This window comes from Mytilus trossulus, chromosome 14 (genome assembly GCF_036588685.1).
Source record: "Mytilus trossulus isolate FHL-02 chromosome 14, PNRI_Mtr1.1.1.hap1, whole genome shotgun sequence".
In the NCBI taxonomy this organism is placed as follows: Eukaryota; Metazoa; Mollusca; class Bivalvia; order Mytilida; family Mytilidae; genus Mytilus; species Mytilus trossulus.
In genome coordinates, this window is record NC_086386.1 from 74648446 (window position 1) to 74661973 (window position 13528).

A 13528-nucleotide genomic window follows, 5' to 3' on the forward strand; every position below is an offset into this window, starting at 1 on the left:
GATTCAAGTTTTATAGAGAAGTATTTATTCCAGCAAAATGTAAAAACGCGTTTCATCGTGAGCAATGGCACTCGAATTAAAACAGGTATAGGACCAAATGAAGTATGAAGATGATGTGTAATAACCAAGAATTGACAAAAAATATGTTTTTGAGTGTTTTTGAAAATGGTCTGAAAGGGATTAATTCAGGTGGTACCCAACACTTGCACTAAAATTAATTTGGCTCCGACGTTTAATTTTCATAAAATTTTGTCAAAGTACTTTCTGTGACCCTTAAACCAAAATATAAAAATTTCAAAAAATTTGAACCAATCGTTTTGTTAGAAAAGTTACACTGGTTATATAGCAGTTTGACAAACACCAATTTTGGTCATTGAGAAGCTTAATATTCCTTTTACAACACAAGGTAGTTAATACGTTAAGCTGATTTTACAAAGTTATCTCCCTGTAGTGTTAGGTACCACCTTAATTTTGTGCTTGTAACAAGGCAGCTTATCTTTTTGTTGTGGTTATGTGTTGTTGTTTTTTGGGACACCACTTACATGTGTGCGGGCGTCCAAACCATACAAACCGGTTTTGTATTTTTAACAGCACAACAAAAATAACCGACTTCAAAAATGTTTTAAAAATGCACCACAAAAAGGCAACAAACGAAAAGACTTATGACAAAAGAACCTGTCTTGGAGTATTTGCAATTAACGAAAGGTAGTTTAAAGCCTAGTCCAAATAATTATGACGTTTTGAAAGGCTATTATAATTTTTTTCTTTGACGTCTTAAAAAATTTATAAAAGCCTTTCAAGACGTCATAATTATTTGGACTAGTTTAAAGCCGTGAATAAGTAATAATTTTTCTGAGACTTCAACACTAGCTAGTATACACATCCAAATCTGAAGTCAACTTTGATAAATGATATGTAAGCACTCAATGAAAAGTGGACTATTTCAGGGACTCAAATTTCGGCTCTCCCTTGACACCATTTGCGAGTATGGTCTTGAGGAAACGATGCTAGTCCGTCGGAAGGGGACGATAAATGGTTGAACCGTGTTAAGAGAGAGTCATATCTCTTGCACGTTAAAGATACCCTCGTAGATTTCGAAAAAAAAGCAGGATAATGCCGCTACAAGGCAGCACTCACACCCGTACAGTGGAAAGGGATTAATATAAGTTGCAAAAAAAAATATGTTTAAACTAGAATGCAAGTAATGTCATTAAAAAAACCATCCTGTAAACATTGCAATTTCACGAAAGAAGATGCTAGTTGAATCAATGTTTTCAAAAAATTATTAAAATCACCTATCAAAGCAAGATATATTGGAAGTGTACGATCCTATTAAACAATTTTTTAAATAAAAGAACAATGAAAATAATCTGTAGATAGTAAAAATTTAAAATTAATTTGCAATGACAACTAATTTCTTACATATACATCATAGGGTCCACTGTGGGTAGTTAACTGGTTGTAAAACATACAACTACTTCAGATTATTATATCAGTTTTTAGATTGAAGTCATTCGACTATGTAATACTACACGTACATGAACCATACTAAACATTAGTAAACCAATTCTGAACTGAAACTGTAATTTTGAATTAAACCGCTCCTAAAGACAGAACAATAAATTATTAAGTCATGTTCAGTCTTTCTGTAACCGTTCATACCTACCCTTTATTGTTAAATCAGTATTGTTCAGATAATTCGCTTGCAGATAATTAAGATTAGTTACATGTATGTTCACAGTGTGCAGTAGCTGTTTTGTAAAAAAAAAGTAATGAACAGTACTTGACTGACAGCAAGCAAAATGTCTGAACAGATCTGGATTGACTGCAAGCAGAATGTCTAAACAGATCTGGATTGCCTGCAAGCAGAATGTCTGGACAGATCTGGATTGACTGCAAGCAAAATGTGTGAACAGATCTGGATTGACTGCAAGTTAAAGCAGAAAATGTCTTAAACATAACTGATGGTCAAATCATGAATAAAAGTTTCAGACTTGGGGCAGATGATGTTAAGATCAGCATGACTGACGAAGACTAAAATGCATTTACTAGTGACAACAGATTACGCATGGTAGGGATTTCCTATTGTTTCCTACATTTTAACCCTTTTAAATGTCAAACTTACAACCATGTATATATACTTTAACGAAGTCATATCAACTATCTACTATCGTTATAATATCTGACCACATGCAACAATCTTGAGTGACAACGGATCACGCAGGGTATGAAATTCCTATCGTTTACTACATTTTAACTTCCACTTCAAGTCTTGTAAAAGCATGTGATTCAAACATGTACAGTGGTCAGTATAAAGGTCAAGGTCCATGTACTTAGAATAGTTATGTCAACTATGATCTTAGTTCCTTATCTGACCATACACAACAGGCTTGTAAGCTGGACATTAAGTCCGTAGTTAAAATGAAAGTTTTATGGATATTTACCCTTTTAAATATTCTAGCAATATTATTACTGATGTCGAATTGACATTTCGGTTGGACGGCATATATAAAATAGACCGGTACTATAGTAGTACTAGTATATGGAATAATTGCTATCTTTAAATAAGGCTGAGAAAGTAATTCTGCATTAATTAATCGTTTTCTCATGAAATTAACATCAGATCATTCTACACTGTAACAATTGTTTACATCCTGTCAGTTTGTTATTGTACTATGGTAAAATGGTGTATTCTTGTCTTTAATTTTGGCTAAAATCCGTGCATTTTTACCTATTATGTCGGTTTGTTTTGTTCAGGCATCGTTGTCAATATAATGGAATTTGATGCGACTGTCATACAAGTCAGAAGTTAAGCTAGCTGTAAAACCAGGTTCAATTCATCCTTTTCTTCATAAGAAAATGGCTGTACCAAGTCAGGAATATGACAGTTGTTATCCATTCTAACTGACTTTTGATGTGTTTGAGCTTTTGATTTTGCCATTTGATGAGTGACATGCCGTTTTGAATTTTCCTCGGAATTCAGTTTTTTGTGATTTTACCTTTTATACACAATATGTGGCACTGCTCGCGTGTTCTGAATTTACTCCGTTTTATAATAAAATCAGGACAATATAAAAAAAAATTAGTATGGTTGATCATGAAAATTCGATTTTGTTCATATTTTAAATAAACACTGCCTAAATTCATAAAAAGGCCAAACTGTCTTTTAAAGAACAACATTTAGCAATTTGAACTTGTTGATTCAAGTGTCTATAATGAGTCGGACACTCAAAAATGAGCAACCGATGTCTTTGAGGTTCCTTTTGGTTATATAGATTCTCGCATATTCAGGTATTTATCTTCGCCTTTCAAATGTTTTGGTTTGAGCGTTACCTGATAAAATTTAAAAAGCGCGTCGGACACAGCAAAATAAAAAACTATTAGATTCATTCATCTGCTTTGAAGTTGTGTTATGTTTCTACCTTACATGTGTAAGATTTTTCTAGTTTGTCTGTACAGTTATATCTTCAAGAGATGCGAAAAATAACAAAGGGAAATTTAAATTTATAGGTAGAAAGACAAAGACAACAAAAGTATACTAAACACAAGTAGAAACTTTATGATTGAGCAACAAGAACCCCACAAAAAAAAACTGGGGTGATATCAGGTGCTCCGGAAGGGTAAGCAGGTTCGGATCCACCTGTTGCGCGCGTCGTGTGGCCTTATCTTAGTAAAAATACGTCGTCAGCAGTGAAAAAGATATTCCATAACGGTGAACCAATTCAAAATCGCGTCAATAACATTTTCGAAAGGATGATTTCAATTTCATCACTTGGAGCTCCTGGTTCAATATTTTCCTTTGAAGCAGCAATCCTCTATCAACTGATGAAATCATATATAGAATCATATTCAAAACAGTGTGGTCCTGGTCATTGATTGACGATCTTAATTATCCCATTGACTGGGACAGATTAGGTGAACGTTTGTCTGTAACGACCATTGCTCACTTCTTACTTATTATTGAATTTAAACTGTGGGGTCACCAAAGGTTCTTAACGCCTCTAATAATAAAAGAATTCGAAAAATTATTCAGGAATGACCTTTATGTTTTGATTTATATTATTGATATAAATCAACACATTGTATTAGTCCGGATTCGTTTTTCGAACTGCTTTATTTAGGTGTTGAGAACCTTTTGTGACCCCACAGATTCAGTGTCTTTAACAAGTACATAGTGAGCAGTGGTTGTTACCGACAAACGTTCACCTAATCTGTCCCAGTCAATGGGATAATTAAGATCGTCAATCCCTGGGTAGTCAGTGGATTGTAACAGGGTACGTCAAGAGAAGCTTGGAATCTTGATGGTTTATGTAACAAGCTGTATTTGATGAATAAAATTATTATGTAGATAAAACAAAAACAAAAAAATTTTTTTTTTATGTTCAGTGGACCGTGAAGTTGGGGTCAAAACTCTAATTTTGCATTAAAATCAGAAAAAAATCATATCATAGGGAACATGAGTACTAAGATTCAAGTTGATTGAAATTAAACTTAAAATATAAAATTGAGAATGGAAATGGGGAATGTGTCAAAGAGACAACAACCCGACCAAAATAAAAAAAAACACAACAGCAGAAGGTCACCAACAGGTCTTCAATGTAGCGAGAAATTCCCGCACCGGAGGCGTCCTTCAGCTAGCCCCTAAACAAATATATACTAGTTCAGTGATAATGAACGCCATACTAATTTCCAAATTGTACACAAGAAACTAAAATTTAAGTAATACAAGACTAACAAAGGCCAGAGGCTCCTGACTTGGGACAGGCGCAAAAATGCGGCGGGGTTAAACATGTTTGTGAGATATCAACCCTCCCCCTATACCTCTAACCAGTGTAGAAAAGTAAAAGCATAACAATACGCACATTAAAATACAGTTCAAGAGAAGTCCGAGTCTGATGTCAGAAGATGTAACCAAAGAAAATAAACAAAATGACAATAATACATAAATAACAACAGACTACTAGCAGTTAACTGACATGCAAGCTCCAGACTTCAATTAAACTGACTGAAAGATTATGATTTCATCATATGAACATCAGGCACAATCCTTCCCGTATTAAAATAAACTACCTTACTAAAAATATTAATCTGCAGCGGAACAGACGGACCGACAGACGGACGAACGAACGGGCGCTAAGACCGAAAAACATAATGCTCCAAGTTGGGGCACAAAAGAACAAAATAAAGCAAATCGAAGGAAATCTTTAAATGTACGTTTTTATTTTATTTATGTTACTTACATAATGCAAATAGATTAAACCCTAAGCACTTAACATGAAGACAATATAGTTTTTTTTTTTAATTTTATTTAGAGTTACGAATTTTCAGTGAAGTCACCATTTTCAGTTAGTGGCAAAATTTCATTGTATAAAATTTCCATTTTTCACAATAGTTACGATTTTTCACTTGATGGCAATGCTATCCTCCATCCTGCATGAAGTAAATAACTTAACTGTTTAACAGTTTTTACATAAGACGGATCAAAAGCTCTATTAAAGTTCTCATCTGAATCTTTTTGATGATCATAAAGTTCAACACCAAACGATACATTCCACTGAGGCTTATATGTTGGGGCTCCGATAAACTTTACCCACTCAGTGTATCTATAACGGTCTGTTCGAATCGTATATCCCATGATGCTCGTTCCATTTATTGCTCTTGGATATTGAGAAAATGAGGCGTTCTTCCATGTTGCATTTGGATTTTGAACTAAAGGTATTAAACTCATTCCTTCACGACAAAGTCCAATGCTTGCAGAGTCGTCCGGACACAAAGGTAAAAGGTCAAGTCCAGCTGCCTCAGCCAAGGTTGGAAAGAGGTCAACAAATTCTGTTAGCTTCTCTGTCACTATTCCCTTGTCGGTCAGACCAGGGATATGTACCATCATTGGCGCATGCGTTGCCAGTTCAAAATTTGTTTGTTTGCACCATTCGGAATGTTCTCCTAGCTGCCAACCATGATCGCCAAAGAAGGATATTATTGTATCGTTTTCAAGACCCAACTTCGAGAGTTCATTCACAACAAGACCGACCAATGAATCTGTCCAACTTAAAGCGCTATAATAGGCACGACGAAGGTCAAGGACAACATCCCGAGGCAGCGTTGAATTAATTGCACCGGTAGCGTTCAATGCGCTAATGTCATGATAGGATCGTAAACCAGTATAATCAAACCAAGCAGCTTTCGGCATATTAATTGGTGCATATTCATTATTCGGAAGTCTAATTTCGCTTATTGGATAATGTTGCAGGAAAGATTCCGGGAAAACGAACGGAAGATGCGGTTTATGGAAGCCAACAGCGACAAAGAAAGGCTTTTGTCCTGATTTTGCTGCAGGTGCAAGCTTTTGTAATGTAGAAAGAGCATGGTCGGCTATTTGCTTATCAATAAGCGGTTTGTTTTTTAAGAGATCATCTGATATTGCTTTCCAGCTGTTTGCCTTTGATTCAAAATTACGTGTTCCATGAAAATATGGCATTGTCCATGATATTGGATCGTCATTATCAGACGCAAGGTACCCAGGATGAAATATCTTCCCCATTCCAACTGATTCATATCCGTTCATTTTGAAATATTCTGGGATGGTTGTGAAATTCCCGCCAACTCTACGGAAGTAATGAACTAAATCGGTTACATGTGTTGTGTCCGGACGACGTCCGGTCAGAAGTGACGTTCTACTCGGAGAACACAGAGCTTGCTGTACATAAGCACGTTTTAATAGCAAACTTTTGGACGCCAGTGCATCTAAATTTGGCGTGAACATCGGAGGGTGAATGGATGATGGAAAATCCTGTCCTTCATAGGCTCCTATTTGCGGACGCATATCATCAGAAACGAGGAATAAAACATTCTTCCGGCTGCACTCGGTCACTAAAAGTCCACTACAGAGGACGCACAGTATTAACAGTAAGCGCATAATTAAGTTTTTTATATTATAATTAATTGCGACTGTGACAACTCCTCAGTGTGTTTTTCTTCAATATCAGTCTATCAACATGATCAATAAGATATCAAAATCTAGATAAATCCACCATGTGCCAGTCGGATTGTAAGGTAAGGTACACGTAAGGTCATAAACCGTCCCGTTATTTCAACGTCACATTCATTGACAATATAAAAAGGGTTGCTTGAAAGTTCTACAATATAATAAAAAAACACGTTATTTACTAAATAGTTGTTTATAATACATTTGTGAATACATATATACGACTTTTAAAAAAAACAATCTACATATTACACTCAATGCCTCTTACCATAATTAAATCCTACATTGCTCATATTATCAGTATTACGTATTGACTATTTCAATATGATTATATAGTATATAATCATTGTATTATGATGTTTTTTGTATCTTGCCCGACAAGGGCCCTTGATTGGTATAATAAAATAATGTCTAAATAGATATAGGAAGATGTGGTGTGAGTGCCAATGAGACAACTCTCCATCCAAGTAACAATTTAAAAAGTAAACCATTATAGGTTAAAGAACGGTCTTCAACACGGAGCCTTGGCTCACACCGAACAACAAGCTATAAAGGGCCCCAAAGTTACCAGTGTAAAACCATTCAAACGGGAAAACCAACGGTCTAATCTATATAAACAAAACGAGAAACACGTATATATTACATAAACTAACGACAACTACTGTACATCAGATTCCTAAATGTCTAATGTCTAATGTCTATCCCGATTCGTACGTTGTCAGCCTAATTGAGAGTTTGTTAACATAATCAAAACAAAATGACTGGAACAATTTCAGGTTCTCCTGGTAGAGGAGGGATCTACAGGACACAGTTCGAAAATAACGTACTGTTGTCACGTGACTGTTGTAAGGAATATAACTCCGCCGATATTTTAAGAGAACTGATAAAAATAAATGCAACAGATACATAAAAAATAACTTGCATATGAGGACATTTATACAGACCACTCGACCACCAAACACTAGACTACACTACAGACATCAGAATAGACATCACATAAAACGATGCACATACATTGTAGTCAAGATTAAATTAATAATTAGGCCTATTTGACTTTTTACATACATAATGCTGGACTTTTACTTGGCCTTTGGGAAACGCCCCCTTTCTTCCAATAAATTATATATTTTCGGAAAGAAAAATACAAACAATAAAAAATGGACACAGTTCAGGAAATGAAACTTACTTTTAAAACACAGGTCAATTTTATAGCTGAAATTCTTCAACCCGGATGTAGATCTAATATTTATTAGCTTTCAAAAAAGCTTGTCTTACCATAAACTTGATTTTACTTTAAGACCCATTTTTGTAAATCTACTGTGTTAATAAAAAAAAACACTATTTTCCAATGTACAGCGGGATGCATATACTTGAATTGACGTAACGGAAGTAATAATTTATCGAAAGTACTATTGGCCTACATGTACTTGAGGCGTCAATAGGGATACACGAGCCGTTATATCGCAAGGTTGATCGCCTAACCCCAGAAAGGTCGCATGATAGATTTGACCACTTACTTGAAAGATATAATTTCTTTTGAATAAATACTTGTAGACGCCAGAGCACATTTTTAACGATTGTGGCTATTTTGTATTGTTTAACTGAACAAAACTTTTTTTATATTCCGTAAGCATTGAGAAAACACTACAATGTACAAGTACATGTTGTATACTTTCGTTTTACGTTTTATTTTATGACATTTCATGACATAGAAAATGAGGTATGAGTGCCAATGAGACAACTCTCCATCCAAGTCACAAGTCGTTTAAAAGTGAACCATTATAGGTCAACGTAAGGAATTTAACACAGGGTATTGGCTCACATCGAACAGCAAGCTATAATAATGTAGGGCCCCTATGTGTTCGTATATTCTTGTGTGTATCAATCTGTTCGTATTGTATAGATTGAAGTTGGTCTATGCATATTCAGGTGTTTTGTGGATTTTAGAGTGTTCTTGTGCGTATTTTCTTGCAGACTGGATGAATGGATGGATGATTATACTATTTACCGTCCAGGATCATATTGAATGCATGACGAGAATTGGATAATGTGGTATGAATTATAGGCAGTCCGCTTTAAATGACAACGATATGAAAACTATGAAACAATTCAATGATTTATCCCGATACGATTTTGCGACTCTACCAAGTCAGGAGCCTCTGTTTTTTGTTAGACTTGGGTTTTTTTTAAATTTTAGTTCATTTAAAGGTTTTTGAGTTAAGTGCGACGTTCATTTTCACTGAACTAGTACATAATTATATACATGTATTTAGTGGCCAGCTGAGGCCCAGTGCACCACCTCCGCATTAGTGATTATCTCGCTGCGTTGAAGACCCATTGGTGGTCTTTGGCTTTTGTCTGTTCTTTGGTCGGGTTGTTCTCTCTTTGACATATTCCCCACTTCAATTCTCAATTTTGATTGAAAAACTAAGGGACTAGTTTATAATAAAAAAAAAAATAAAAAAAAAATATGACAGACATGATCCATCGACAACAACTGAACTGCAGGTACCTGACTTGGGACATGAACGCATTAAGTGTCGCGGGGTTAAACATGTTTAAAGGTGCAAACCCTGACATGACCTGGGACAGAGGGGACAAGAGTATGACATAAGAACCAACTGTAAACATCATTTGAAAAGGGCCTTAATTGTCAGATCGATTCAAAGCAACAACAAAAAAACATCTGATAAAAACATAGACCGGACACGGAAGGGTAATTATACATCTCTAAAAATAAATAAAAAATACAGTTCTGAGAGTATAATCGAAGTAAGTGGCTACTATTTCAAAACAAAGAACAACTATTTAAAAAAATCATACATGTACCTAAGACTAAAATATTGAAAATATTTAGTAATTTGTGGTCACGTAATACCTGACTCAATAATTAACTAGTGATACATTGATGACGCTCATTAAAATTCAAAACGTCACTACAGACACGGGCATAGAGAACGGGTTGGGATATATAAACACCGTAAGACGGTGCCAAAGGAACACCACCGTCCAAAAAATGGAAAATAAACAATAGGGAAAGAAAAATTATCCTTTTTGTTGTAAATATATGTTTATAGTTTCTCAGTCTGTTCATTGTTATTCTAATTAAAATGTTTGTCCTTAATAAAATATCAAATAAAGATACATGCTCCTGGCACAGTAGTATTTTATATATTGAACAGAACAGAATATTTTTATTCACCAAATTAGGGCCCCATAACTGTATATGTATCAGTAAGGTAATGTTATTTCCATATCACAATATTTAACATGAAACTGGTCTGCTTTCTGTTTCTGCAATGTAAGTACTTACGAGCGATACGAAGTTCATTCTTTATACAATATAAATCTTAGTGGTACAAGTGTGTATATAAACGACGTATTATCATATTATTACATTGCATTTTTCATATCACATGTATTATCAGCCCTAGGTTCAATATCAGTCCAAGAGCCGCATGACTGATAATACATGCGATATGAAAAATTACATGTTATGATCGTTTTATCATATGCTTCAACAGTAGAGAAACATAACAGATTCATATATTGATTCTTTTACGTGGTTCCCGAAAAGAAGTTGAAAGAGTAAAAAGTTCACGGACGTCGGACCCAAAATTTGATACATTCAATATGAAATCTTTCTATCATATCACATGCTTCAACAGAGAAAAAAAACCCACATTTTCTATATGGATGAACCGACAAAAAAATAATTCAGCAATGTACACAATGAACATTGTTTGGAAAAGTCATCTTTTTTAAAGTAACTTTGTAAATTATGTTTCAGAAAAACTTTAAAAATGCATTTTTTTTTAATTTAATTTAGTTATTTGACACAATATACTTTCCAGTATTCAAATAATTGTTTTGTACCCTACTTTGTAATGTTTTTCACTGAAAACGTAGCATTGAGGTGTATTTTCCCGCATTTGCCGAGTATCACCGGAATGCCATGTAATAACGTTACGGAAAGGCATGTGATGACAATCGAAGTATGTGATAAACTTTTCATATCAGCCCGCTAAGCACCAATTCTAAAAAAATGGAAAATACTTTAATTTAATGCTATTATCATACGGTAAAAATCATATGTTATTTAGTATAAGTATATGATAAATAGAGAATAATACATGGCAAAATCCGTATCATATGTCGTATCATCCCGAGACATCAATATCAGCCCGAGGGCCCTTAGGCCCGAGGGATGATATTGGTCGAGGGTGATACGGCATGTGATACGGATTTTGCCATGTATTATACGCTTTATCATATATTTCAACAGAAGAGTTTTATATTATATGAACTGTTTTCTGATCCATAGCACTGGGTTACCTTCAGTTCTGCTTTTGTCTTGTTTCAAAGCTTTAAAATAACTGCTCAATTATTTATACAAAACACCTAGGTTACCTTACAATCTGTTGTTTTGAAAATATTTTGTTTATTATTGTATTATTGAGTGTTTTGTATTTTTTATAGTTGCATTTAGTGTGCCAAAAAAATTGTTGTAAAAACTTGATGTTCGTGACGTTACATACCAAACAATGACGTCATTTAAAAATTGACCTATTTTTTTTTTAATATTTTTTTTTTTTTTTTTTAATGTTTTAAAAAAAAAAAAAAATTTTAATAGAAAAAAAATTCTTCAGCAAAAAAAACCCCAAAAAAACTGACTTAAGTTTAAAAAAAAAAAAAAAAAAAAAAAAGGTATGCGATACGGGTTTTACCATGCGATACGGGGTATGCGATAAGGGTTTAGCCATGCGATACGGGGTATGCGATACAGGGTAGGTGATACAGACTGGAAAAAAGAACCTTTATTAGATATACAAAATAGCTGTATTTTGTACTAAATATATGATAAATAGTTTTATCAATATGTTCTAACGATTAATCTTAAAATGTAAGTTTATCAATTTTAGTATATATGAGTCAGATACTCAAGTTGACTTATTTTGTCGCAGCATATGATCATGTGACAAATAGTATAAACATGATAAACGATATGTATGTTATCTCTAAAACTAAACATTAGAATTATCAAAATGCCGGACATCTAGATACTATAGTACAACTTTTTTTTAAAGCTTCTTCTTTGTGTGCATTGCCAAGATTATAATTGCTTTTAGTTTCAGATGTCTGGGATATAACACATCACCTGGATTTGTCCCATCTTGTAACAAAAAACCTTACTAAAGTCGGGAGTCTGTTTGGAATTGTGGGATGTATAAATACTCACGGTTTGGTTGTGTCTTATGTATAAGTACGCTTCTAAATCCGGTTGAAATGAGGAATTTTCGAGTATGATGAGTGCTACGCTCTTTGTACGTTAAAAGAACGTTTGAATCAAATGTCTTAGGAGTTCATAGGTGGGCCACTCATAGGCAATATTTCAAATCCTTAGAAAAGTAACTTAAGTTTTTCTAGCAATAGACCAAATGTTATGTCATTTACACGATAAACCTATAATAAATCTTGCAGAATCTCTTGTCGGGTAAAAATGTGTCTTGCAGAGCTCCCAATCGATCTTTAATGTGTCTTGCAGAACACCCAGTCAACGTACAATGTATATTATAGAACTGCCTATAATATATATTACAGAAAACTCGGCCTGCCTACAATGTATCTTACAAAACACCCAGTCTGCTTACAATGTATCTTACAGAATACCAAGTCTGCTTACAATGTATCTTACAGAACACACAGCCGTCTGCCTACAATGTATCTTACAAAACACCCAGTCTGCCTACAATGTATCTTACAAAACACCCGGCCTGCCTACAATGTATCTTACAAAACACCAAGTCTGCCTACAATGTATCTTACAGAACACCTGGTCTGCCTACAATGTATCTTACAGAACACCAAGTCTGATTACAATGTATCTTACAAAACACCCAAATCTGCCCACAATGTATCTTACAGAACACCAAGTCTGCCCACAGTGTATCTTACAGAACACCAAGTCTTATTACAATGCATCTTACAGAACACCAAGTCTGATTACAATGTATCTTACAGAACACAAGTCTGATTACAATGAATCTTACAGAACACCAAGTCTGATTACAATGTATCTTACAGAACACCAAGTCTGCCCACAATGTATCTTACAGAACACCAAGTCTGATAACAATGTATCTTACAGAACACCTGGCCTGCCTATAAGGTATCTCACACCCGGTATGCCTACCATGTATCTTATAGAACACCTGGCCTGCCTATAAGGTATCTCACACCCGGTATGCCTACCATGTATCTTACAGAACACCTGGCCTGCCTATAAGGTATCTCACAGAACACCCGGTATGCCTACAATGTATCTTATAGAACACCCGGTCGACCTATAATCAATCTGCCTTCAATGTATGTTACAGAACCTTCCTGCCCTCTTTACTAACTTAACTGTTCTAATCATGAAATATGTGTTGTTAATTTTAAAAGCAAACTACAATCAATGGAATACAAAATAACCCCCTTGACGTTCACAAGTCACGACCGGCTCAATCAATTAATTAGTCAAACAATTGGACATATAACCAC

The 13528-nt window shown here is 34.7% G+C and overlaps 1 protein-coding gene across 2 annotated transcripts; it reads right to left on the minus strand.

Moving 5' to 3' along the window:
* Nucleotides 1–5228: 5228 nt before the first annotated feature.
* Nucleotides 5229–8224, minus strand: LOC134696253 (iduronate 2-sulfatase-like). 2 transcript variants are annotated; one of them, XM_063557942.1, is made up of 2 exons: nucleotides 8172–8224; nucleotides 5229–7136 (listed from the first exon to the last, which is right to left on the minus strand). In XM_063557942.1, the coding sequence occupies exon 2, from the start codon at nucleotides 6914–6916 to the stop codon at nucleotides 5393–5395; it is 1524 nt and encodes a 507-aa protein (XP_063414012.1). In that variant the 5' UTR covers nucleotides 6917–7136; nucleotides 8172–8224; the 3' UTR covers nucleotides 5229–5392. The 2 variants fall into 2 exon arrangements, with proteins under 2 accessions (XP_063414012.1, XP_063414013.1); XM_063557943.1 differs by lacking the exon at nucleotides 8172–8224 and adding an exon at nucleotides 8051–8128.
* Between the last annotated feature and the right edge of the window lie 5304 nt (nucleotides 8225–13528).